This window comes from Gracilinanus agilis, chromosome 2 (assembly GCF_016433145.1).
Source record: "Gracilinanus agilis isolate LMUSP501 chromosome 2, AgileGrace, whole genome shotgun sequence".
Taxonomy (NCBI): domain Eukaryota; kingdom Metazoa; phylum Chordata; class Mammalia; order Didelphimorphia; family Didelphidae; genus Gracilinanus; species Gracilinanus agilis.
The window spans coordinates 672,089,708-672,115,061 of record NC_058131.1 but is presented as its reverse complement, the minus strand read 5'-3'; the positions used below and the strand labels follow the sequence as shown (position 1 = coordinate 672,115,061).

Below are 25,354 nucleotides of genomic sequence, written 5' to 3'. Positions count from 1 at the left end.
GAAAGGAAAGGAAAGGAAAGGAAAGGAAAGGAAAGGAAAGGAAAGGGAAAGGAAAGGAAAGGAAAGGAAAGGAAAGGAAAGAGGAAAACTCTGTAGCTTGGGTCTTTATCAAATACTAGGATTTTAGATACATTTGCTTTTGTATGTTGTATACTTGTTATATATGTGCTCTGTTTTTACCAGTAGCAAATACTTTAATGATTACTGCTTTGTAGTACCTTTTGAGATATGGAATTGCTAGCCCCCCCCCCCCCTTGGTACCATTTCTTTTCATTATTTCTCTTGAGATTCTTGACCTTTTTTAGCTCCAAAAGAATTTCATTATCATCATTTTTTCTAGTTCTCTAAAATAATCCTTTAATAGTTTGATAGGCATGGTATTGAAAAAAATAAGTTTAGGTTAATATTAGTATTATCATTTTTATTATATGGGCTCTTCCTACCCATATTTTCCCAATTATTTAGGTCTCTATTTCTATCAACAGGTGTTATAGTTATATTTATACAATTTGTGAGTATATCCTAGGCAGTAAGACTTCCAAGTATTTTATATTCTATAGTAATTTAAAGTGGAATTTCTCTTTCTATTTCATCCTGTTAGGTTTTAGTGATATTATATCAAAATGCTGATGATTTTTGTAAATTTATTTTATATTCTTAAAGTCTGCCAAAGTTATTTGAGTTAATTTTTAATTGACTTTTTTAGGGTTCACAAATATACCAGCATATCATATGCAAAAAAATATAATTTTGATTCTACTAAACCTAGATTGACTCAATTTCTTTTTTGCTGTTGTTGTTTTAGAGCTAAAATAAGCATTTCAATTTCAAACAGAAGTGATGACAATGACAATCCTTGTTTCAACCCTGAATTTAGCGGAAAAGTTTCTTTATCTCCATTACAGATGATGGTAACTCTTGGTATATGATTTTAAGGAAAGATCTAAAATATTCCTATATTTTTAGTGTGTTTTTTTAAAAATAGAACTATGTGTTGTATTTTATCGAGAGCTTTTTCTGCATTTATTGAAAACAATTATATGGTTTTTTATTTCTTTAATTAACATCATTAAGTTATAGTTTTCTTAATATTAAACCAATCTAGAATCCCTGGTAAAATTCCAAACTGATCATTATAGTTACTATGACAGGACTCCAATATGGAACCACTAACGCTAAGTTGTTCTGATGACAAAGGCAAAATAGAAGTCTGTACTTTTCTACTGTTAACTCTGTGTCAAACAGATTAGGTTTTGCTCACTTTTTTGATTCACTGGATAGTTGACATTAGATACTGCCACCACACTGTGGTTCCAATAAGGAAACTCCCTTTATGTGAGCCTCACCCAAGCATGGCATCCATAAGTGATTTCCCAAACTGCTCTATTACATCTAGGTCTGACTAAGAATGCCCCTTCCTATATCTGGGACCAATTGCCAATTGTTAACCATTTATAATTTATAAATTTATAATTTACAATCCATTCTTAACATTTATAATTTTGCCACTGGAAACTGAACTTTGGGTGTGGTTCTTCCCTCATACATACATACATACATACATACACACATATATATATATATATATACATATATATTTTTTTTTTGTGCTGAGTAACTGTGGGTATAAATATTTGTTTATATTGTCACATATAGTATATGTATATGCTTTTGTTTGCCTATTTCAAGGACCACATAATAATAAAGCTCTTGATTGTATCCTCTGAGTACCAATTTTCTAGAAATTCCTGAACACAAGTTCCCCTGGCCCCACTGTGTTATACATGTATTATCACTTGATACTTATTTCCATATTATTCATTTTTGTAATAGAGTAATCTTTTAGAACCAAACCCCCAAATCATACCCATATAAACAAGTGATCAATCATGTGTTTTTCTTCTGCATTTCTTTCTCTATAGTTCTTTCTCTTAATGTGGATAGCGGTCTTTCTTGTAGTTCCTTGGTATTGTCCTGGATCATTGCATTGTTGTTAGTAGCAAAGTCTGTTACATTTGATCATCCCACAATGTTTCAGTTTCTGTGTATAAGGTTCTCCTGGTTCTGCGTCTTTCATTCTGCATCAGTTCATGGAGGTATTTCCAGTTCATAGAGAAAGCAGGCAATGAACACAGGTTTTTGCTTAAACCTTAAAAGGTGAGGTCAAATAAAGCATGAATCAAGATATTTGTGTCACAAGGAATTTGGTAGAATCTCTTCCTATTTTTGCAACTAATTTATATAATATTGAAATTAATTTTTCTTTGAATATTTGAAATTTCAAGTATGAAACGATATGATCCTGGAGTAGTTGAAGTTGATTTATTAATTCTTATTTTTTTCCTCTAAAAATCGATTGTTTAAAGTCCCTATTTCTTGCTCTGTTAACCTGGGTATTTCATATATTTCATGTAAGTTGTTTATTTGCTAATATTATGCTTTAGCAAAATAGTTTTTAACAAAATTTTTTATTCTTCAATTGTGAATTTTTTTTCATTTCTGATGAGGTTTTTCTCTTTTAAATTAAATTAGCTAATAGTTTATATATTTTTCTGTTTAAAAATCCTTAATTAAAAATTTAATTAAATCCTAATTACATTCATTAATTTATTTTTTCAGTTCTGTTGAATTTTACTTTAATTTTTAGGATTTCTATTTTGTATAATCAAGCTTTTTAAATTTTGTTGGTTTTCTAAAATTTTTAGCTAAAATCTCAATTCACTGATTTTCTGGGTTTTAATTTTGCTATTCTTAAGAATATAGTTGAAAGATAAATTTTCCTCTAAGGATTTCTTTGGCTACATTCCTCAAATTTTAGAATGTTGTCTTTTTATTATCTTTAGTGAAATTAATTTTTATCATTTGTTCCTTGATCTAACAATTATTTAGGATTAAGTTACTTTATCTCCAGTTGAATTAAATTTTTTAAATTTGTTTTTTTTATATTTTTTTAAATGTTTTTTAATTAAATTAAAATTTTTTTATTAATAGAGTTCATTTCCAAGTATTTAGCCTTTCCTCCTATCCCTGAATCACAGAAGGTATCATCTAGCAAACAGATATGTATATGTAGTTTACATCTTTCATGTTTCCATTTTTCAGTTCATTCTTGTGAACATTCACAAGTTATTCTCCAAATATTAAATTTCTAACTGTAATGTTCTCTTGGTTCTATTCATTCTGCTGTTCATTATCTCATTTAATTCTTTTCAGGTTTTTTAAAAATTAGCCTGCTCATCATTTCTCATTTCTTATGATATAGTAGTAGTATTCCATCTGTGAAGATAGGATTAACTTCTTATACATCACAATCATATGCCACAATTTGTTTAGCCATTCCCCAAATGGTGGACATTCCCTCAATTTCCATTTCTTTGCGACCAAAAAGAGAGCTGCTATAAATATTTTATAACATACAGGTTCTTTTCCTTTTTCCTTATTTTCTTTGAGAAATAGGAATCTCCTTGGGAATATTATTGTTGGGTTTAAGGGTATACAGTGATCCCTCACCTATCATGGGAGTTCTATTCCAGAGACCTCTATGTGTGTTTTAAAAATTTGTATCCTGGGGACTTCATTTCTCATCATTCTTTATTCTTCCCGGGATTCCCTTGTCTTGCATCTTGTTGTTGCGTCCTGGCGTGGGTTTGTTTATAAATTTGCTGAAAACCACGCTGTAGGGGGTTTGGGGGGCTTTGGCTTGAGCATGGTAGGCTGCTGGGTCTTTGGCTCTTTGCTCTGCTCACTTAGCTTTTCTCTCACTTTCTTGTTATTAAATCCTATAAATTTAAAATACTTGGAGTATTCATTCATTTTTAGTCTTACACCTGAGATATATAAAAATCCATGAAGTAGCAGCATTATATTTTTTTGTTACTTATATATATTTTAAGGCTTTATAAAACCCTCCCCACTCACCTATAAACCTTTTCCATGCTCTTATTAACCTGCAGTCACTGAGCCAATCAATGCCCAGGATACAGAACACAGTACTGTGGTTGGTTTCCTTTCATTTCATCAGCCAATAATGTGCCACAATAAATGTAACTCTATAATACAGAATTAGATTTTTTTTTAAACCCCAATACAGTGAAGTCTCAAATAAGTGAACTGTGATATAGCAAGGGATGACCGTACAAAGTTTTATAACTCTCTGGATGTAATTCCAAATTGCTCTCCAAAATGGTTGGACAGTTCACAATTCTACCAACAGTGTAACCATGTTCCTGTTTTTCCACATTCCCTCCCCAACATTTGTCATTTTGCATTTTTGTCATTTTAGTCAATCTGCTGGATGTGAGATGATATCTCAGAATTGTTTTGGCTTGCATTTCTTTAATCAGTAGTGTTTTAGAGCATTTTTTCATATAACTATATATGCTTTGATTTCTTCAACCAAATATTATCTGTTCATATCTTTTATCCATCTATCAGTTGGGGGATGGCTCTTATTCATATACATTTGACAAAGTTCTCTATATGAGACCTCTATCTAAAAGTCATATATAAAATTCCTCCCCACCCCCAATTTTCTGCTTTCCTTTTAATTGTGGCAATATTTGTTTCATTTGCACAAAATCTTTAATGTACTCAAAAGTATTCATTTCATATCTTGTAATGCTCTCTATCTCTTAATTACTCATAAATTTCTCTCCTTTCTATAAATCTGACAGATATTTCCTGCTCTTCTTTGGTAGAGTCAAGATGGTGGCTTAGTAGCAGCAAAAGCTAAAACTGCTCTGACTATATTTCCATACCAATCTTTAAAAAGCACTTCAAAAAGATGGGAATCCAAACCCAAGAGCAAGATGTAGTCAGGGGGCTCTCCCACTGAACACAACATGAAAGGTAGGCAGAGAGAGAGTCGATTTTCATGGGATAAGGGGGAACTGGAAGCAAAACTGCACACAGAGGAGTGCTGGCCAACCTCTCCACTACCACCCCCTGTCCCCCACCTACCACGCTATGTTCTGTGATTGGGCATAGGCTAACTTCGGGATCCCAGGATGAAGACTACACCAGCAAAAGAGCACCTAAGACCCTGAAGTCCCAGGCCCAGCACCAGCCCAAAGTGAGGTCCAAAAGTACATCTGGCTGGGCCTTTTCAAGCCTCTGCAGCCAGCTGCATTGAAGACTTAGCCCCAGAGCAATTTAGCTCACCATGCCTAATCCTGTAAAACAGCAGAGGAGAGACAGAATCAGCAAGGAGCTTGTAGAATCCCCAGTCCACAGGAAAAAAAGAAAAAGACTGGGAAAATGAGTAAATAACAGAAAAAACATAACTCTCAAAAACTTCTATGGGAAAAAAAGCAAAGAGGAGAACCAACAAATGATGGCAAGATTCAAGAAACTACAAGCAAATCTTCTAATTTACTTATGATATTTCCTTTTATGTCTGGATCCATTTTGATCTTGTCATAGTGAATTGTTTAAGATAATAGGGTATATTTAGTTTCTGCCAAACTACTAAACTCTTATCTGAGATATGAATTGATTTCCTTTTTTATCCTAGATGCATTTTGTTAATTGTTAAAGCAGTAGCTTTTTGGTTTAACATAATCAAAGTTACCTATTTTATTGGTGAAGAATACATTCTTGTCAAGAACCATGAAATATGATCTTCTATTCTTTCTTCTTCTTTTTTTAAGTGGTAGAACTTTAAATATTCAGGTCATGCATTGGATTGACTATGAAATATGGTTTAAGGTTTTAGTCTAAACCTAATTTCTGTCAAACTGCTTTCTAATTTTTCCAACAGTTTCTATAAAATAGGGAGTTCTTTTCAGATATGTTTTCTGATTTACACAACACTGGGTTGAATGGCATTGTTATTCCACTATCTGATCTGTTCCACAGACCTCCTTCTCTATTTTTTTAAAACCAATATCAAATTGTTTTGAAGTCTGCTGCTTAATAAAAAGTCTAAAGTAGGGAAGTGCTATTCTCTCTTCATTCCTAACTTTTATTTCTCTTTCTAAATCTTTTGTTTCTTGATATAAACCATTAATGATTTATCAAGTTCCATGAAGCATCCCTTTGATAGTTTGATTGGTATATCAATAATATGTCATATAATTTTGACAGTACTGCCATTTTTACTATATTAATGAGTCAGTCATGAGCACTAGTTATTACTCTAGCTATTTTTCTTTATTTCTTTAAGGAACATCTGTAACAGAATTTATAAATATTTTGTACTATGATTTTGTTCCAGCATCTCTAGAACTACATAAATAACAGTAAGAAGACTGGGCATCCTTGCTTTACTTTTACCCATATTTATTGGGTAAACTTTTATAATGTCCTCCCCTCCTCTCACTTGAGATGAAATAACATGAATCTGTGATGTCCTATGACTTACTTAACTTCAATTCAGCAGGATATCTTTTATAACTCACCTGATGACTTTGTCAAAAGGATATTTGTTTCAGGACTGATTGGCTTAATATTTAGGTTAAGTCCTCAGTTACAAATATAATCATTTAAAGAAGGAGGCCTAGCTGTATCAGATCTCAAAATGTATTGTAAAGTGGTAACCATCAAAATAATCTGGTATGGCTAAGAGACATGGTGTTGGATCAGTGGAACAGACTGGGTACACAATACACAGTAGTTAATGACCACAATAATCTAGGGTTTATTAAATTCTTCTCGGCTTTTGTGACAAGAACTCACTATCTGAAAAAAACTGCAGAGAAAACTGGAAAGCAATTTGGCAGAAACAAAGTATAAACCAACATTTCACACCAGATACCAAGATAAAATTGAAATGGTACGTGTTTAAAATATAAAAAGGGATACCATAAGCAAATTAGGAGAACATGGAAGAGACAGACATCGGAATAAGTAAAGAATTTATGAGCAAACAAGATAGAGAATGTTACAAAATGGAAAATGAGTAATTCATATTACATTAAATTAAAAAGGTTTTGCACAAACAAAACTAATGCAACCAAGATTAGAAGGAAAGCAGAAAACTGGTGGTGGGGGGGATTTTTATAGCAAGTTTCTCTGATAAAGGCCTCATTTCTCAAATATATAAAGAACTGAGTCAAATTTATAAGAATAAGTCATCCCCAATTGATAAATGGTCAAAGGATAAGAACAAATAGTTTTCAGATAAAGAAATTAAAGCTATCTATAGTCATATATTAAATCACCATCAATTAGAGAAATGCAGATTCACAAATCTGAGGTACCCACTTACCTCACACATATCAAATTGGCTAATACGACAGAAAACAAGTGACAAATTTCAGAGGGAATATGGGGAAACTGGGACACTAAATGCACTGTTGGTAGAGTTCTGAACTGATCTAACTATTCTGGAGAGCAATTTTAGAACAATTTATAGCCAAAAGGGTTATAAAACTCTGCATATCCATTGGCCCAGCAATAGCACTATTGGGGAGATAGGGAGGGGGAAAGAGAGAGGAGATAGGAGAGAAAGTGAGGAAAGAGAGGGAGAGGGGAGGGAAGGAGAGGGAGGAAAGGAAGGAGGGAAGAATCTATGTGTACAAAATATTTATAGCAGCTCTTTTTGTGGTGGCAAAGTATTAGAGACTGAGGGGATGCCTATAAATTGGGGAATGGCTGAATAAGCTGTGCTTATTCATACTATTGTTCTATGAGACAATGATAAGCAAGATGCTGCCAGAAAAACTTGGAAAGAGTGAAGTGGCCAGAAACAACCTTAGCTATTCTCAACAATACAATAATCCAAGAAAACTTCTAAAGACTTATGATGAAAAAAGCTATCCACCTCTAAAGAAAAAAATTGATGGAGTTTGAATGCAAATCAAAACTTACTATCTTAAAATTTATTTATTTATTTGTTTGTTTGTTTGGTTTGTATTTTTTATAACATTACTAATATGGATATGTTTTATATGGCTGCATATGGATAATCTTTACCAAATTGCTTGCCTTCTCAAGAAGGTATGAAAGGGAGAGAGAGAGAGAACTTGGAACTCAAACTTCTAAAAAGCCAATGTTAAAAATTGTTTTTCCATGTGTTTTTTAGAGGAAAATGAAAGGTTAAACTTCAAAAATCAATTGCAATGCCGCCAAATATGTAAGTCAATAATGTTTGATGACTGAAAACTAACTTTAAAAACAGAAAGGAAAACATCAATTTTCTAAAGCTAAAATACTAATTAGCTTGTTGCAAAATATTACTGGATTATTTTTCATTAATCTATTACCTACTCAAATGATTGAAAACTATAAAAATAGTTTTTTATTTCTAAGGAAGACCTACAACATACAACTCTGTTCTGGGAAAATCCTGATGACTATTTAAGAATGAATAACGACTTTGCTTCTATTAAAAGCTATTGGTTGAATAAAACATAAAAGGAAAAAGATCCTGCATTCAAAAAATGATAGCCATCTGAATAAAAAGACCTTTGCTTCTATTAAAAGCTATTGGTTGAGGGGGCAGCTGGGTAGCTCAGTGGATTGAGAGCCAGGCCTAGAGATGGGAGGTCCTAGGTTCAAATCTGACCTCAGACACTTCCCAGCTGTGTGACCCTGGGCAAGTCACTTGACCCCTATTGCCTACCCTTACCACTCTTCTGCCTTGGAGCCAATACACAGTATTGACTCCAAGACGGAAGGTAAGGGTTTAAAAAATAATAATAAATAATTTTTAAAAAGCTATTGGTTGAATAAAATATAAAAGAGAAAAGATCCCGTGTTCAAAAAATGATAGCCATTTATCTTCTTCCTAACAATAAATAATTCACAGATTTAAACTGAGTTTGGGGTAGTATTTATTTTGGTATTTTTCCTAATTTCCTACAACTTTTCTAGTTTTAGGTTATAATTTCACTATCCTTCCTTCAATTTAATTTAAGGTTCAGAAATTTTATACGGAAGAATTTAGCAAATGTTATGTAGATAAAATATTAAAGAGAAACTAACATTTAATTCTGAGGAAAATTGCCCATTGGGTACATGACGCTGGAAATGTCATGTTTATTCATCCCTTTGTACCTTAGTTTTCACTGTGATACAGGTCTAATAAACTATTGTTTCTAAATACAACAAACTCACATTTTGAAATTCTCATAAATTTCACACTATTACAAAATATCACTCTTTGAAAGTATTATGTGGATGAGATTATTAGTTATGTCTGTTGTATGTCATGAAACCATTTTAAACTTAGGTGTTAAATTGGAAAGTTGGACTTGCAGTCAGGAAGGTCTGAATAAATGACAGTGGGACCCAGGGTAAGTCACTTAGCCTTTAAACCTCAATTTCCTCATATGTAAAATGAGGCCAATAATAGCACCTAATTTTGAGAGGATAATTTTTTGTGAAGCTCAAGTGCTATAACACATGCATAGCACTTTGTAAACCTGAAAGAATCATATAGTTATTAACCATTACTATTGTTATATTTTTAAATGTTATGATTTAAGAAAGAAAAATATGAGGCCCTGGACAAAGAAATAGGAGTGTTTTCAGAGAGTGAGGTTGTATTCCCTACACTATCAGACTTGCATAATCCATGCTATGGAAGTATTATCCTAATTCCCATTTACAAAATAAAAATTGTGTGAAACCACAAAATTATTAAGCTGATTTAATTGATATACTGAAAGGAATACATTTGATAAATTAAAATTAATTTTACTTAATGAAAACTTCCTATAACTAATGTACACTTTGCTTCTGCAACATCAAATTATAAATTCTATTAATGAGCTAGTATTCTAAATGAACTAAATATGCTGCATGTCTATCAAACTTTTAAAAGTTAAGTAAATTCAAGTGTCTCATGATTATCATTTAGACAATTATTCAGCATTTTAATTTCATGAAACCAAGAATAGTCTGAGCATCTGAAAAACTTAACTATGCAGCTCACTTCCAAATTCTTTAAATATATGAGAATTTGTAAAGATTTCCTATGAGATGGAAAAGACTTTCCTTGTGACAAAATGACCTTCAGAATGGTTACTATTCTAAACAGCTCACATTCAGAGTCACTTTGCTTAGTATATCTCAGATTTTATATTTGCTGTTCAGTCTTTTCAGTTGTGTCTGATTCTATGTGACCCCTTTTGGGGGTTTTTAGGCAAAGATACTGGAAGATACTGAGGTGGTTTGCCATTTTCTTCTCCAGTTCATTTTATGGTTGAGGAAACCAAGGCAAACATGAGTAAGTGACTTGCCCAGGGACAACTGCTAGTAAGTTTTTGAACCAGATTTGAACTAAGAAAGATGAGTCTTCCTTATTCCAAGCCTAGTGCTCTATCCATTGCATCTTCTAGCTGTCTCAGATTTCACACAGGCATTAGAAATATTTTAATTTTAAAAAGCTCCTGATCTACTTTTTTCCATCCTTAAAAGCAATTTTCCAAATTTGTTTCTTTTTAATACTATAGATAAATGATATCAATTTCTCCCCTCCATTACTACACACACACACATTTCTCTCTCTCCCTCCCCCCCTCCATATATGTGTGTGTGTGTGTATAAAATATATATAAAGAATCTTTGCATTATTCAATGCACACACACACAAATATATTCTTTTTCATTAGTCCTACGTATATTTTTCATCTTTCAAATGGAAAGCAATACTTTTCTAGTGTGTGGGACAAGTGTAATAACACTCTCTAATCCACAGGATGTCTGTAGATGTCCACTGAACTGCCAAAGATGCAGGAGTCTGAGCACATCCATCCTCTCCCCAAAAATCTTCAGTGGCTCCCTACTGAAGGATCCCTACTGAGATCTAATGCCAGAAGGAATAATTTTAACTTTATTTTGCCAGACATGCAGCCAAACAAGATTTAGTAGGAAGTGAAAGAAATATTTAGGAATTACGATAAGGTCATATCTTTGGAGATACAATTGTTTCGGATGAGAGATTTTGAAGATTTCCTCACTTAGAAGTTGAAATGTTAATCTTTTAATTAATTAAATTAATTTTTTAACTTAATTCATCTTTTAATCAGGTTCAGAGAAAGGGAAGAAGACAAAAGGATTCCTTTAATAACATTCTCAACATCTTCTGAGTGGGAAATTCAGAGAGCCATTCTCCATAGGGTCGATAAGCACATACAGTTCTATGAAGGAGAAGCTCCCTTTCATTTGTTAGCACCACAAAGGACTTGAACTTACTCTACGGTAGGCAGTAACCTGAGGTGGGGCCAGCAAGTTCATGACCTTGGTCATTTGCCAACTGCCTTCATCAGACTCAAGGCACAAAGCCCAAAGCCCAAATATGTGTATGTTTATACATATAATTTTTTAAAAAAGAAACTATAACTAGGAAAAGGATTGGATCTTCAAATTACATATATTTTCTGATTTAAAGGAAGAGGGCAGAAGAAAGCATCCAACCAAAAAGATTTTGAGAGTAAAGTAGAAATCATTACATGTACATTGTTCTTTACCTTGCCAAATACTCCCAATATGTTATCTTGCTCATGTTTTCCCTAAGAAAATTCTTATTAAACATTTTTCCACTGGCAGACATCATGATAAGAGAATTTTGCTATCACCTTCTTTCTGACTCGTTTTCTGACCAAAAAAAATCATTTTCTGATAACAAAGACACTAGCCAAAACTTGATAGAACATAGTGAAATTCAAGTGAAACTTGTTGGCCACAGAGCTGAATCACTAGCAATGGTGATACTGCCTGAAGCTGAAAATGGAAATGTCTTTCTTGCCTCAGCTCCCCTGTTAATACACTGAAAATCTTCATTTTCCCACTGAAATTTTTACAAGAAGTTCTGTTTCAAACTACATAGCATTAAATGGGGTCTTAAGTATGGCTTCACCTACTCCTTCTTTTTGCTACAGTTACCAGAGTTCCCTATTCTGAACTCAGGTTGAAATGACCAACTTAACTAAAAATGGTAGGCCCCAACTTATCCATCCTCTAATTGAGATTAGGACTTTAAGGTGGTAGCTGTTTGGGGGATGGAGAAGAGTCAGAGGTGAAGTGCTGTCCAGGTGGAAATGGAAATGGAAAGATTTAGCAATTGGCTGACTGTGTGGGGTGTGGAAAAGTGAAGAGCTAAGGATAAAGCCATGGTTATGAAGAAATCTAGAAGAGTGGAAGTGCTTAAAGTACAAAAGAAGTGCAACACTGGTTTTGGATCTATTGAGCTTGAGATGTTTCTGGGGAATCCAATAATGAGGTGGCATTGAAGTTCCAGGAAGACACCAGGGCAGAATATCTAGACCTGAAAGTCCATGGCATGGACATCATCATCAAACCCCTGGGAATTGAGGAGATCACCCAGGGAGAGAATAGAGGGGGAAGATCCTGAAGGAGCAATCATAGTAGATTGTGTAATGTGGATGATAAACTAGCAAAGAAAACTGAGGAGAGGTTAGGCAAGTAAAGGAGAAGAGGGGAGTATATCCAGGAGGAGAAAGTGGCAAATACAACAAGTAAGTCAAAAAGCATAGGGAATTAAAAAAAGGCCACTGGATTGTATAAGAATTCATTGGTAAGACTGGAGAGAATGTTTCCATTTGACTGATGGAAGTCAGAAGCCAGACTATAAAAGGCTAACAATTAAGCAGAAAATGGAGGCAGCAAGTATAGATAGCTACTTAGAGAAGAAGAGAATGGAGGAGAGTTAAAGGATAAACAGATTAAGGAGTTGTTAGGACCTAGTGAAGTTTTTTGTTTTTTTTAAGGTGAGGGTAAAGTAAGCATGTGTGAAACCTACAGATAAGGAAAGATGAGAAGGGGCAAGCTGCTGAAGAAAAAGGAAGGGGATGGGTTTAAAGCCACATGTAGTGGGGTTGACCTAGTCAAGAAATGTCACTTTATTTGCAGGCCTTAGAAGAAAAAAGGAAAGAGTAGGAGATAATATCAAGGGATTTTTAGATGAAGAGAAAGGAAAAAAGAGAGCTTGTTAAACAACTCCCATTTTTCCAGTCAAGTCAGAGGTGGGGTCATCAACTGAAAGAGAGAGAGAAGGTGAAAATGTAGGAAGCTTGAAGAAAGAAGACATGGTATGGAATAGCTTCTGAGGGAAGTGAGATAGGGAATCAAACTGTGAAAATAAAAGGACTGCCTGGCTAAATGAGGGACCATTTGAAGTTGGATAACAGATTTGGCATATTCCCAGGCAGCACTGTTGTGTCACTTCCTTAAGGTGCATTCAGTAACAAGTGAGTAGAAGAGGAGGAAGTGCATGGTAGGAATAGTTCCTGGCTAAGGCATGAATATAACATGAAATAACAGAGAGCCCAAAAAAAGCACAGAGGAGTAGAAGAAAGTAGGCATCATCACTGTGGCTCAGCTTTTATAACTCACTTTAAATAATCTCTATGTGCCTTGGATCTACTGGCAGTTTTAATGTAGTTAGGCATTAATTTTAAGTAAAATAAGAACCATATTTTTTCCATTACCAAAAGAAGAAATATCCTTAACACTGAAGCATAAAGATTTAGCTTAGTTATTTGAAAGAAGTTTCTTGGGGGGGGGGGGTCTCAGATATTACAGGTTTACTGCAGGTTTTGTGAATACTCCTCTCTTGCCCTTTGTGTAAATAGAATTAGCTCTAGCCCATTCATAGTCAAATTCTGCTACCCTAGGCATAGAGATGATGTCATTCCCACCTCCCTTAGTCCGGAGGGGAGACGAGTTACCCATATGTGACAATAAGTAACAAATCAAGAACAAGGGACTGCCATTTGTCCACTTGAATTAGAGGTGGACCCCCAGGAAGTGACAAAAGACACTATCTCTTTAAGTATGTGTGTTACTTCCTGTTGAGGAGTTCCCACTTTGAACTTGGTGCTGAAGGTGCTCAGCTGAGACCTCAGGCAGCTTCTACTCTGAATGGTCACGTGGGTAAGTTAGGCTGACTTCCTTAGGCCTACCTTGGCCTTTCCAAACTCTACCTTTAAGTAGGCATTAGCCTATCTGATTGCTAGGCCTTGTGGCTTGTAGCCTCATTTATTTAGCCTTTTAACCTTCTCTCTCCTTCCAGGCCTGCCTCTCCCTCTCTCTATTTCCCTACCTTGTACTTTCCTAATTGTAAATAAACTACGTTAAACCGGATCCTGACTTGGGTCTAATTTAATTACGGAATCAATCTGAATTGTTGATTCTTGGCGGCCACACTTTAAACATATGTCTATAAAATACCTAAAATCTCCCTCTTACACCTTATATTGACAGAGATTCATCCACATGTGATAATGTGGACATGGTCTTAACCTAAAGTCCTTATTTTTCACAGGGGAATAAGTCTAACAATTATGCTGTAATAAAGCTGAGATTCATACTTGGAAGGAGATAGATGTTAAAGAATATTATTCGTGCAACATATATAGAAAAAAATAGTTTCAAAGCCCCTAACATGACAAGTTTCTCCACTCTGCTCTACCAACTTACGTTCTGGCTGCTTTTCATTTGGTGTTATGGATCTCACAAAATCTTGTGGTGTCATAAACACTTCAGCTTCACCAGATTCACTTATTATTTTCAAAGTAGCAAAATAACGGAAAATTTTGTCAGGAGTGGAGTAGGCGCGAATCCTGTTCTCATATTCCATCACCTAAAAAATAAATTTAAGAATCATTAGTGTTATAAGAGCAGCTCAGTTTAACATAGGATTCTACCTATTTCATCTAATTTGATATTCATAGTCCTATAAGGGAAACACCTTAAGAACTACTATTCTCAAGCAATATTCCTCCTTAAATTTCAGGGCCACATGATGGTATCAATTTTACACAAATTTATACACAGGAATCAATTAAGAAAAATTAACAAAAAAGTTTCGAAAAATGGTTGCGATTTTGAGTTAAGAAAAGTTTACTTGGATATCAATAGTCACATGAGCTACTTGTTCATGTCACCCTTTTGCTAAGGAATGGCTGAACAAACTGTGATGGTGATAGAATACTATTATTCTGTAAGGAATGATGAACAGGATGATTTCAGAAAAAGCTGGAAAGACCTACATGAACTGATGGAGAGTGAAATAAACAGAACCAGGAGAATATTGTCCACGGTAAGAGCAATATTGTGGAATGATCAAATGTGACAGACTTATTATTGGCAATACAATGATCCAGGGAAATTCTGAGGGATTTATGACAAAGAATGCTACCCACCTCCAGAGAAAGAACTGTTGGAGTCAGAATGTAGATGAAAACATATGATTTATCATTTGTTTATTTGGGTATATGTTTTGGGGTTTTGGTTTTATAAGATTATTCACAAAAATGAACAAAAGTGGTAAGAGCTAGGCAATGGGGGTTAAGTGACTTCCCACAGCGAGGAAGTGTCTGAAGCCATATTTAAACCCAGGATCTCCTATTTCTAGGCCTGGTACTCTATCTACTCACTGGGCCACCTACCTGCCCCTCAAAGAGAATAATTCTAATGATAACTGTTTGGTTCCTTCATTGCCAATGCAGACTTGATGAAGCCCTCTACTAATCACTGCCATTCATATATATATATATATATATATATATATATGTCATTAGTTAATTATAAGTGAAGTAGGATGTAGCTTCCTAAAAATGCTGTACAACTGTAGGCTACATAAGTCACACAATTTAGTATAAGAATAAAATTACAGAACTTGGTTCAAAAGAGAAAATAATCTTCCTGCATCTTCATGGGTCAGACTTCTACTACAGAATCATGTTTAGTCCTGTATAGCACATCTTAAGAGAGAAACTGATACACTGAAGACCTTGAGGGGAATATGGATGCATAGGGTAAGAAAACAGTGCCTAACAAAGAAGGCCTGTGGAAGAGAAGGCTCATGAGGCTGTGAAGATCAGCTGTGGTGACAAACTAATAGACTTACTAAAATATCTAAAGAATTGCTTTGTGGAAAATGGTTTAATATTTATTCTTTTGGCTCCCAAGGGTAGAGCCAAAACGGATGGAAGTGACAAGAAGACAGACTTCAGATAAATAGGTAGAGGGAATAAAGTGTTGCCCAATAATTGATATGGAATACATTAGCTAGGGTAGTAAGATTCCTATTCTAATACTGTAGGTATTGGTAGTTAGTAACTTGATGAACTAAAATCATCAGGACTGGATGAACTATATGTCAAAGTATTTTAAGAACTAATAGATATAATTGCTGAACAACTATGAGTGTTCTCCTACAAATAGTGTGCATGAGAAAGGTGTCATAGAATTAGAGAACAGTAAATGTTACCTTTAACTAAAAAAAAAAAAAAAAAAAAAAAAAAAAAAAAAAAAGGTAGGGTCTGCAATTTATAGTCTAGTAAGACTCACTCTAATTATTGGAAAAATTCCAAAACACATTACTAAAGTGATAGTTAACACCTAGAAAGTGATCAAAGAAACTGCATGCTTTTATCAAGAATAAATAATTAGGTCTAACCATTTTGGAAATAATTTTGGAAATTACTCCCCAAATCATTAAAAGTAATTCTTTCATATGGTGATTCAGTATAAGTAGGACTAGACCATAAGGAGATGAAAGACATGGAGAAAGGACTTATGTATGATATGTACAATAATATACAACATACAATACTGTACAACAGAAGCACTTTTTGTCACAAAAAAGAGACAGAAGCAAAAAAAAGTGCTCAACAATTAAGTAACTGGCTAAAAGAACCCGTGGTATATGAAAGTAAAAGAATATTATTGTTCCATAAGAAACAAGTAGTATGATTGCTGAATATGAACATAGGAAGACCTGGATATACTGATGTAGAGAAATACATAGAACAAGATAACAATGATGACCATAATGTGAAGGAAAACAACTTTGAAAATTGTCAGAATTCTAATAAAATCAATGAATAATTGTGACTTCAAAAGTTTGACGATAAACATATTTTCAGCTTATTAGAGAGGTGATTAATAATAGAGGCAGATGAGAAAATCATTCTCAAACATGACCAGACTGTTGGTTTGATTTAATTGAATATGCACACATATGTATGCATGTATGTATGTATGTATGTACATATACATATTTTGTATATGTAATGATAAACTGCACATCCTCATACCATGAGGATTATCATAACAGAGGGTACGTGATAGGCAAAAAAAAAAAACAAAACACAAAAAAACAAGCAAAATACATTTCTAAAATGAACAGAATAAAAGAAAAAGTACAGAATAGAACACAAATGAAGAATTTTTCTGCTCCTGTATTGAATTTAATATATAATTTCTTTTAAAAAATAAATTGTAGGAATGGAGTCAAGATGCTGGAAGAAAGGCAGTTCCTAACAACTCTCCAAATATTATCTTCCAAACAACTTTAAAATAACACTTCAAATTGAATTTTGGAGTGGCAGAGCCAACCAAAGGTCAGGGTGAGATATTTTATTGCCTAAGACAACTTGGAGGATTGGCAAGAAAGGTCTGTGACACTGGGGTGAGTGGCAGTAGCAACAGAGGCAATATGTGAAGGCGTCAGAGGGGCAGGTAGCAATAGTAGTTTGGGGAGATCGCAATCCCACAATGTTCTGGGTGGCAGTTCCTGGGAGAGGAACATTTCACAAGAGAGTAGCGGCCCTTGTCTCAGTTCCAAGGCAGAGAAGTGCTCCAAAAGCTTGTGACTCCAGAGGATTAGGGGCCTTCTTAGGTAAAGACTAAAGCACAAAGCAGGAGAACAGTGACCACACCTCTCCCCAAATCATATCACCTTAGAAGCACCAAAAACTTGCTGACCTACAGAATTAGTTCTGAAAAAAGCAGCATAAACAAGCTTGAAGCTTAGGACAGAACTTCCTCACCCCAAGATAAGTAAAGCCCAACTTTACCATGAAGTTCCAAGGCAAGAAAGAGGCGAGGAAAATAAGCAAACAACAACAACAACAAAAAAGACTTGACTAAAAAAAGCTACTGTGGTGGCAGGGAAAAACAAGATACAGGGGGCAGCTGGGTAGCTCAGTGGATTGAGAGCCAGGCCTAGAGACAGGAGGTCCTAGGTTCAAATCTGGCCTCAGGCACTTCCCAGCTGTGTGACCCTGGGCAAGTCACTTGACCCCCATTGCCCACCCTTACCACTCTTCCACCTAAGAGCCAGTACACAGAAGTTAAGGGTTAAAAAAAAAAAACAAGATTAAAAAAAAAAAACAAGATACAAATTCAGAGGAAGACAATAATGTAAAAATAATTACCTTGCAAAGCCTCAAAGAAAAATGCTAACTGAATACAAGCTAAACAAGAATTTGGAGATGAAGACATATGAATAATAGAGGAAAATGTGGGAAAAGAAATAACAATGATGCAAAAAAAATTATGAAAGAGAATTTATGGCTTAGTAAAAGAGGAACAAAAGTACACTAAAAATAACATCTTAAAAAACAGAATTGATGTAATGATGAGAGAGATAGCACCATAATTCACTGAATAAAAGAACCAGTGATGGGCAAACTTTTTAAAGAGGGGGCCAAAGGAAAGGAAATACTCATGTGTCAGTCTGTTTCTAAGGGAACTCTTTCGAAGTTTCATTGCATTGTATCTTACTCGTTGTATTTGTCAGATTAGGAATAATGTCTTGCAGCTGGACAGAACATTTTAGGAGGCTGCATCTGGCCTGGGGCTGTAGTTTGCCCATCACTGCCTTAAACCATAGGATTGGAAATGGAAAGCCAAATGAAAAAAAGGTACAAAAGCTCCCTAAAGAGAACAATTTCTTAAATATTAGAATTGGGCAAATGGAAACTAATGTCACTCCATGAGACATCAGAAACAATAAAACAAAGTTAAAGAAAAATATGAAGAAAATGTGAAATATTTCATTGGAAAGGCAAATGACTTGGAAAAATAGATTGAGAAGTAATTTAAGAATTATTAGGAAGTCAGTAAAGTGGCTCAGTGGACTGAGAGCCAGGTCTAAAGATGGGAGATCCTGGCTTTAAATCTCGACTCAGATACTTCCTAGCTGTATGACCCTGGGAAAGTCACTTAACCCCCATTACCTAGCCCTTTCCACTCTTTTGCCTTGGAACTAATTTTCAGTACTGATTTTAAGATGGAAGGTAAAGGTTAAATTTTTTTTAAAAATTATCAGACTACTTGAAAGCTAAGATAAAAAAACATATTTCAATATGTTATCAAGGAAAATTGAGGCAATATCCTAGATCCAGAGGGTTAAATAGAATCCATCATTCACCTCCTGAAAGAGATCTCAAAATGAAAGCTTCCAGGAATATTATAGCTAAATTCTAGAGTTCCCATGTAAAGAGAAAGTACTATAAAGCAACTAGAAAAAAGAATTCAAATAACATGGAGCTACAGTCAAGAACACAAAAGATGTAGTAGCTTCCAATATAAAGGATCAGAGGGCTTGGAATGATATTCTGGAAGGCAAAGGAGCTAGGATTATAACCAAGAATAAACTATCCAGTAAAACTGTATAATTCTTAAGGGAGAAAAAAATGGATTATTAATTAAATAGAAGATTTTCAAGCATTCCTTAAGAAAATAACCAGAGTTTAATAGGAAATTTAACATTATTAGATATCAAAGATTAAGGAATTTACTAATTTGGCTTCATAACTTTGTTTTTTTTTATTCCATACTAACTGCTCAAGAAAGACCCTTAAAGAAAAAATGGTATATCATAGGAACATAACTTTAGAGTGGAAGAGATCTTTGAAATTACTTAGTTTAACTCTCATTTTATAATTAAGAAAACTGAGATTCAGAGAGATTTAAATGATTAGCCTTTCTAAGAACCTACACATAGTAAGTCATTTTCAAATATACTAAAAAAGTCTGAAGTTAAAAATTGTAACCTTAATTGGAAATACCCTTGCAGGCCATATACTGACTTAAAAAGTCACAAATTAACATTACCTATATTGTACTGTATTTTCAATATTTCGGGAAACATTTTACAACTACATTTTAATCTAGTTCCTGAAGCACGCAGGAGCTCTGCCAGCAGTTTAACACCTCTGACCTAAAGTATGACAAACAAAACAATGCATGCACTGCTTGACTTGGCTATTGTGTTTGTTACTGTGATTTTTTAAAGCTTTTTTTCTTTATTATAAGGAGAAGATTCTCTAGCTGATATAGGAGCAGGATGGCAATGAAGTCCAGAAATGAAAGCCAAATGAATCAATTGAAAACTTTAAAAATAAAATAAAGCATGTCACACATAACAAAATAGATAGGAACATATATTATCATGTTCTAAGCTGAATAAAAAAGTATCATACATCCTCTTTCCAGCCAGATTGTGATTGATGAAAAAATGGTAATTTGAACAATATAGGTCCCTGAAACTACCTTTCTGTTAATCAAGGTTTTCCAACTCATGTCACAGTTTAAAAATTATTTTTAAAAATAAAATTCATGTCAGCTAGCTAAGCCTTAGGAAGTTTAAATCAATATTGACATAGAAATTAGATCACAATGTGAATAAGTAGGTCTCAATGATATGTCTTTACAATTAGACCCATTAAGTATTAAATCTAATTCTGCAAATATATTAAATCAAAATCTCCTTGATTCTAGTATGTCCTTATGCCAAGAGAGAAAATATCACAAAAACATAAGAAGAATATAAACACTTTAGAAGCATTTTGCCTTTACAAAGGCTTTCTATATATTTATGTCTGCTAGCAACAGCTACACTTTATTGGTATGAGATCTGTTACAACATCCAGTTGCTGGAAGTAAAGATTTTCTTACTATAAAGCTGCTTATCCAAAAGTTTTTCCCATAATGTTTTGGAAATTAAGACGCATCATTAAATTTATCATCTAATGGAAATATCACTTCCCTGGAGAGCAAGTAAGTGATAATGAATACAAATGAACTTTCTCAGGACAATAAATAGCTTCCTGTACTTTAGGACTGTAAGATTAAAATATCCAATAATTCCAAGTATTATATTTTATAAGGTTTATTAATAATCACTTGAAGTAGAAGAAATAAAAGAACAAAAAGTATGAAAGTCTAAGAAAATAACATGTGAGTAAAATTCTCCTGCCTGGCACTCACCCAACCTCCTCAAACCTTGTTCCCGAGATAAGAGCACAGGCGGAGCTACACTCACCACTTTATCCTCAAAGCATAAGGATGTAAAGTGAGCATGAAGATGGGAAGCTGGGAAAGAGAGTTCCATGGAGACAAATTCTGATTACACAGGACACATCACTGCTTAAAATTTATAGAAGCAGCACTGAAGGGGTCTAGTTGTCACTTTGCCCCTAACCAATTAACAGTATACAACAGCATCTTGCTTCCAGTTTTCTCTTTGACAATCCAGCTACCAAATTTATCCCCCGTCACTCCCTGCTCAAAATTCTCCAGTGACTTCCTACTGTCCTGAGGTTAAGATACAAATTCCACTCATGCTTGTCTTTAAAAAAAAAACCTTCATGATTTGTTTTTTCAGACATATTTCATGTTTCTTCCCTTCGTGTGTTTTATGTTTCAAGAACATTGTTCTTCTATATACAAAATGCTTCATCTCCCTTCTCAATGACTTTGTAGAAGATATCTCCTATGTCAGAAATGCCTTTATTCTCCTCACCTCCATAGCTGTACCTGTCCCTTACTTTTTCCAAGGGTCAAATTCAAGGCTTTTCCTTATCCTCCCAATAGTTAGGGTTCCCCCAGCTCCATGGTGAAAGGGACATTTCCTCACTGGTGCCCCTACTGTACTCCTTAGTAGAATGTTAAGTGCCCTGAAGGCAAAGGTTCTTCTGGGCAGGGGAAAAAATGCCACTGGTGGAGCAGGAATATGTGGGTTAAATCCTGGCTCTGGCACTTACTGCTTGTATAACTCTGGCCAAGTCAAGTGATTTCTCTGGGCATCAGGCATTCTATCTGTAAAATAAGACCACTGGAGACATGACCTCTCAGGGATCCTCCCCCTCTAAATCTGAGATCCTGTGACAACATACCCAGATCCCCCTTTCTGTTGCTGTAGCCTCGGCTCCAACCACTTTGTTTTACACACAGAAGGCACTTAAAAAACACTTATTGAATTAAACTGAACTGCCAATTACTGGGGGAGGGAAGCATCATACAAACAAATTTGGCAGAGAATTAATATTTCCCAAAGAGAATTCCTGGCGGGGGTCAGACCAAACATTTGACCTTGAAGCACTGAAAGTAGTCAGAGAGGGAGTTTTTAAACCTGGACCTAAGGGTAGAAAATAGATTGTGGGGAATGAACTGGGAAAGAAAATCATTACTTTGCTTTTTTCATACTGCCAGCTCCTGGCCACTGAATTCAACAAGCTCCAAATATACTAGCCATTAACAAGACATAGAAAGTAGGCATTTTTTTGTAATAAAAGTGCCAGTTATGATAATAATAAGTGATGATCATGACAGAAGAACTGCACACAATAAGGAATACAAACACTAAGAATTATTAGTAGTCAGTGGTAAGGCAACGCTTTGTTGACAATGGTCTGTATAGTCAAAGCTAAGGCTTTTCTAGCAGCAATGTATGGCTGTGAGAGTTGAATTATATGGAAAGCTGAGCACCACAGAATCAATGCTTTCAAATCGTAGTGCTGGGGAAGACTTTCACAAGTCCTTTGGACAGCAAGGAGATTAAATAAGTCAATACCTAAAGAAATTAATTTAGACTATTCACTGGAAGGAAAAATATTGAATATGAATCTTAAATATTCTGTTTCTAAAATGAGAAGACAGGAGTCATTGAAAAAACCCTTATGCTGGGAAAGACTTAAGGCAAAAAGAGGAGGCGGCAGAAGATGAGATGGCTAGAGAATGTCATAGAAGCAACAGACATGAACTTGGACAGACTCTAGGAGATAATGGAGCATAGAAAGACCTGGAATACTATGATCCATGAGAGTCACAGCGAGTCAGACAAGACTGAACAATGACTGCAAAGGGAGGTCAGAATGAAAACTTGACATTGCAGAACTTAAGCAGAGGGCAAGTACAAGGTAATAAGCACCATGGCATTTATTATCATTTAATTCCACAAAGCAAGAGATTAAACTTCAGATGTCAAATTAAGTGCAAGGCTACAAAGAAGAAAATATGTGACACCTTTGCCACTTGTTCTGACCTACAAACCAAGAATTTTGCAATTCTTCAATACTTTTAGCTTAGAGTATGATAGGTAAATAGGAAAAGAACTTGTTTTGGAAGCGGGAGAATGGAGTACATGAAATGCATATTATAATTAAAATGTACACTTTTAGGCACAGAATTCCAGTATAGTACACAGGTCAACAAAAAATATGCAGTGATATCTCCACAAAGAATCCTACTTTAATAGTGGAGATTTTTTTCCTAATACCTTTCGGTCCCTGAATCCGGAATGTTTCTTCTTTTTCTCTTCTGATGGAGGCTCAAGAGTAGAATCTATATCCTTATTTTCAAAGGTTTCTTCATCTTTATTCCTTCTACTGTCCTCAGCTTTATTCTTTAGATTTTCATTTACTGATGTTGGAGATTCTGCATGGGCTCTGTGATGGCAAAAACACAATATGGATTAAGCCAATCAGTAAGAAATGTCATTCAAACCAAACCAGACCCAACCATAGGAATAACTAGATCAACAGAAGCAGATCATATTTTTTAAAAAATTATATAGTATCTATATGTAAATATAGATAGCACTCTGAATACAATGGAGATCCTTAATTTTATAGATTCTTTTCATCATTAAGAGCAATAATGCCATGAGTGTGCATGTGAAATTCTTTCATCAAGTCAAAGATTGTCAAAAATCCATTTGGCTTTTTCCATCAAGTCTTTTTTGACTCAGTGCTCAGGGATCTTACCTTTCCTTCATTTGACACCTACCCTATAGCTACCTTGTATCTTCATACACACATATGTGTGTGTGTGTGTGTGTGTGTGTGTGTGTTTATTTATGTGTAGTTCATCCTACACAAGTTCCTTGAGAGAAGTGACCACAAAATCAGAAGAAAATAGCAAAGTAAAAACAGCTACATCAAAAGCCTCAAAGAAAAATGAGAATTGTTTTCAGGCCAAAAAAAAAAAAAAAAAAAAGAATTTCTGGAAGAGAACAAAAGGATTTTTAAAAATCAAATAAGAGAAGCAGTGGGAAGATTGGGGAAAGAAATAACACTGATGAAAGAAAATCATGAAAAAAATTGCTTACTGAAAGAGGCACAAAAAAACTTAAAAAAACATCAACTTAAAAAATAGAACAAATGTTAAAAAAGGTATAAAATCCACTGAAGAGAAAAACTTCTTAAAAATGAGAATTAGCCAAATGGAAAAACTTACAAAGATTCACTGAAGAAAAGAATTCTTTATTGAAGTAGAATTGGCCAAATAAAAAAGGAGGTATAAAAGCTCGCTAAAGAAAATATTTTCTTAAAAATTAGAATTCATCAAGGGGAAAGTAATGACTCCATGAGATATCAAGACACAATTTTTTAAAATTGGAAAAAATAGAGAAGAAAATGTAAAATGCCTCAGTGGAAAAACAAATGACCTGGAAAGTAGATCCAGAAGAGGTAATTTAAGAATTTTTGGACTACCTGAAAACCAGGATCAAAAATAGAGCTCGGACATCATATTTCAAGAAATTATAAACATCAAGAAACAACCTACAACTAGGTGGTAAAAAAGAAATGGAAGGAATACACACCAATCATTGGCTGAAAAAGATCCCAAAATGAAAACTCCCAAGAATATTTCAAATTCCAGAGTTCCCAGGATAAGAAGAAAATATTTCAAGTGGCCAGAAAAAAAAGCAAGCCATGGAGCCACAGTCAGAATAACACAGAATTTAGCAGCTTCTTTATTAAAGGAGCAGAAGATTTGGAATATGATATTTTAGAGGGCAAAGGAACTAGGTTACAACTAAGAATCACTTACCAAGTAAAGCTGAGTATAATCCTTCAAGAGAAAAATGTATATTTAATGAAATAGAGGACTTTCAAAAGCATTCCCAATGAAAACACCAGAGCTGAATAAAAAAATATGACTTTCAAATATAAAACTCAAAAGAAGCATAAAAAATAAATAAGAAAGAGAAATCATAAGAAATTCAGTAAAGTTAAACTACTTACATTCCTACATGGGAAGATATTTTTAATTCCTAAGAACTTTATCATATTAGGGCAGTGAGAAAGAATTTATACATAGACAGAGGGCATAAACATAAGTTGACTGTGATATCTAAATAGATATAAGAAGATATCTAAAAAATAAAATTAGGGGTAAGAAAGAGGGATATACTGGGAGAAGAAGGAAGGGACAGGTAGAATAAGTTAATTATTTCAGATGAAAGAGGCTCATTGGGTATAGAAATCTATCTTGCCCTACAGTAAAATAGGCGGGGAAGGGGAGATGTCTGAGAGAAGAGTGGGCAAATTAAGGGAGGAAGTAGTCAGAAATAAAACACTTTTGAGGA

At 34.4% G+C, this 25,354-nt stretch overlaps 1 protein-coding gene across 2 annotated transcripts in view; it reads right to left on the bottom strand.

Annotated features, from left to right (window-relative positions):
* Positions 1-25,354, bottom strand: part of MICU1 (mitochondrial calcium uptake 1) — a 240,744-nt gene that overhangs the window by 170,866 nt on the left and 44,524 nt on the right. For both annotated transcript variants that reach the window (XM_044659090.1, XM_044659089.1), the window contains exons 3-4: positions 23,261-23,429; positions 14,386-14,548 (exon numbers count right to left, since the gene is read on the bottom strand). In XM_044659090.1, the coding sequence (XP_044515025.1) occupies positions 14,386-14,548; positions 23,261-23,429 (332 nt within the window). The remainder of the gene's footprint in view (positions 1-14,385; positions 14,549-23,260; positions 23,430-25,354) is intronic.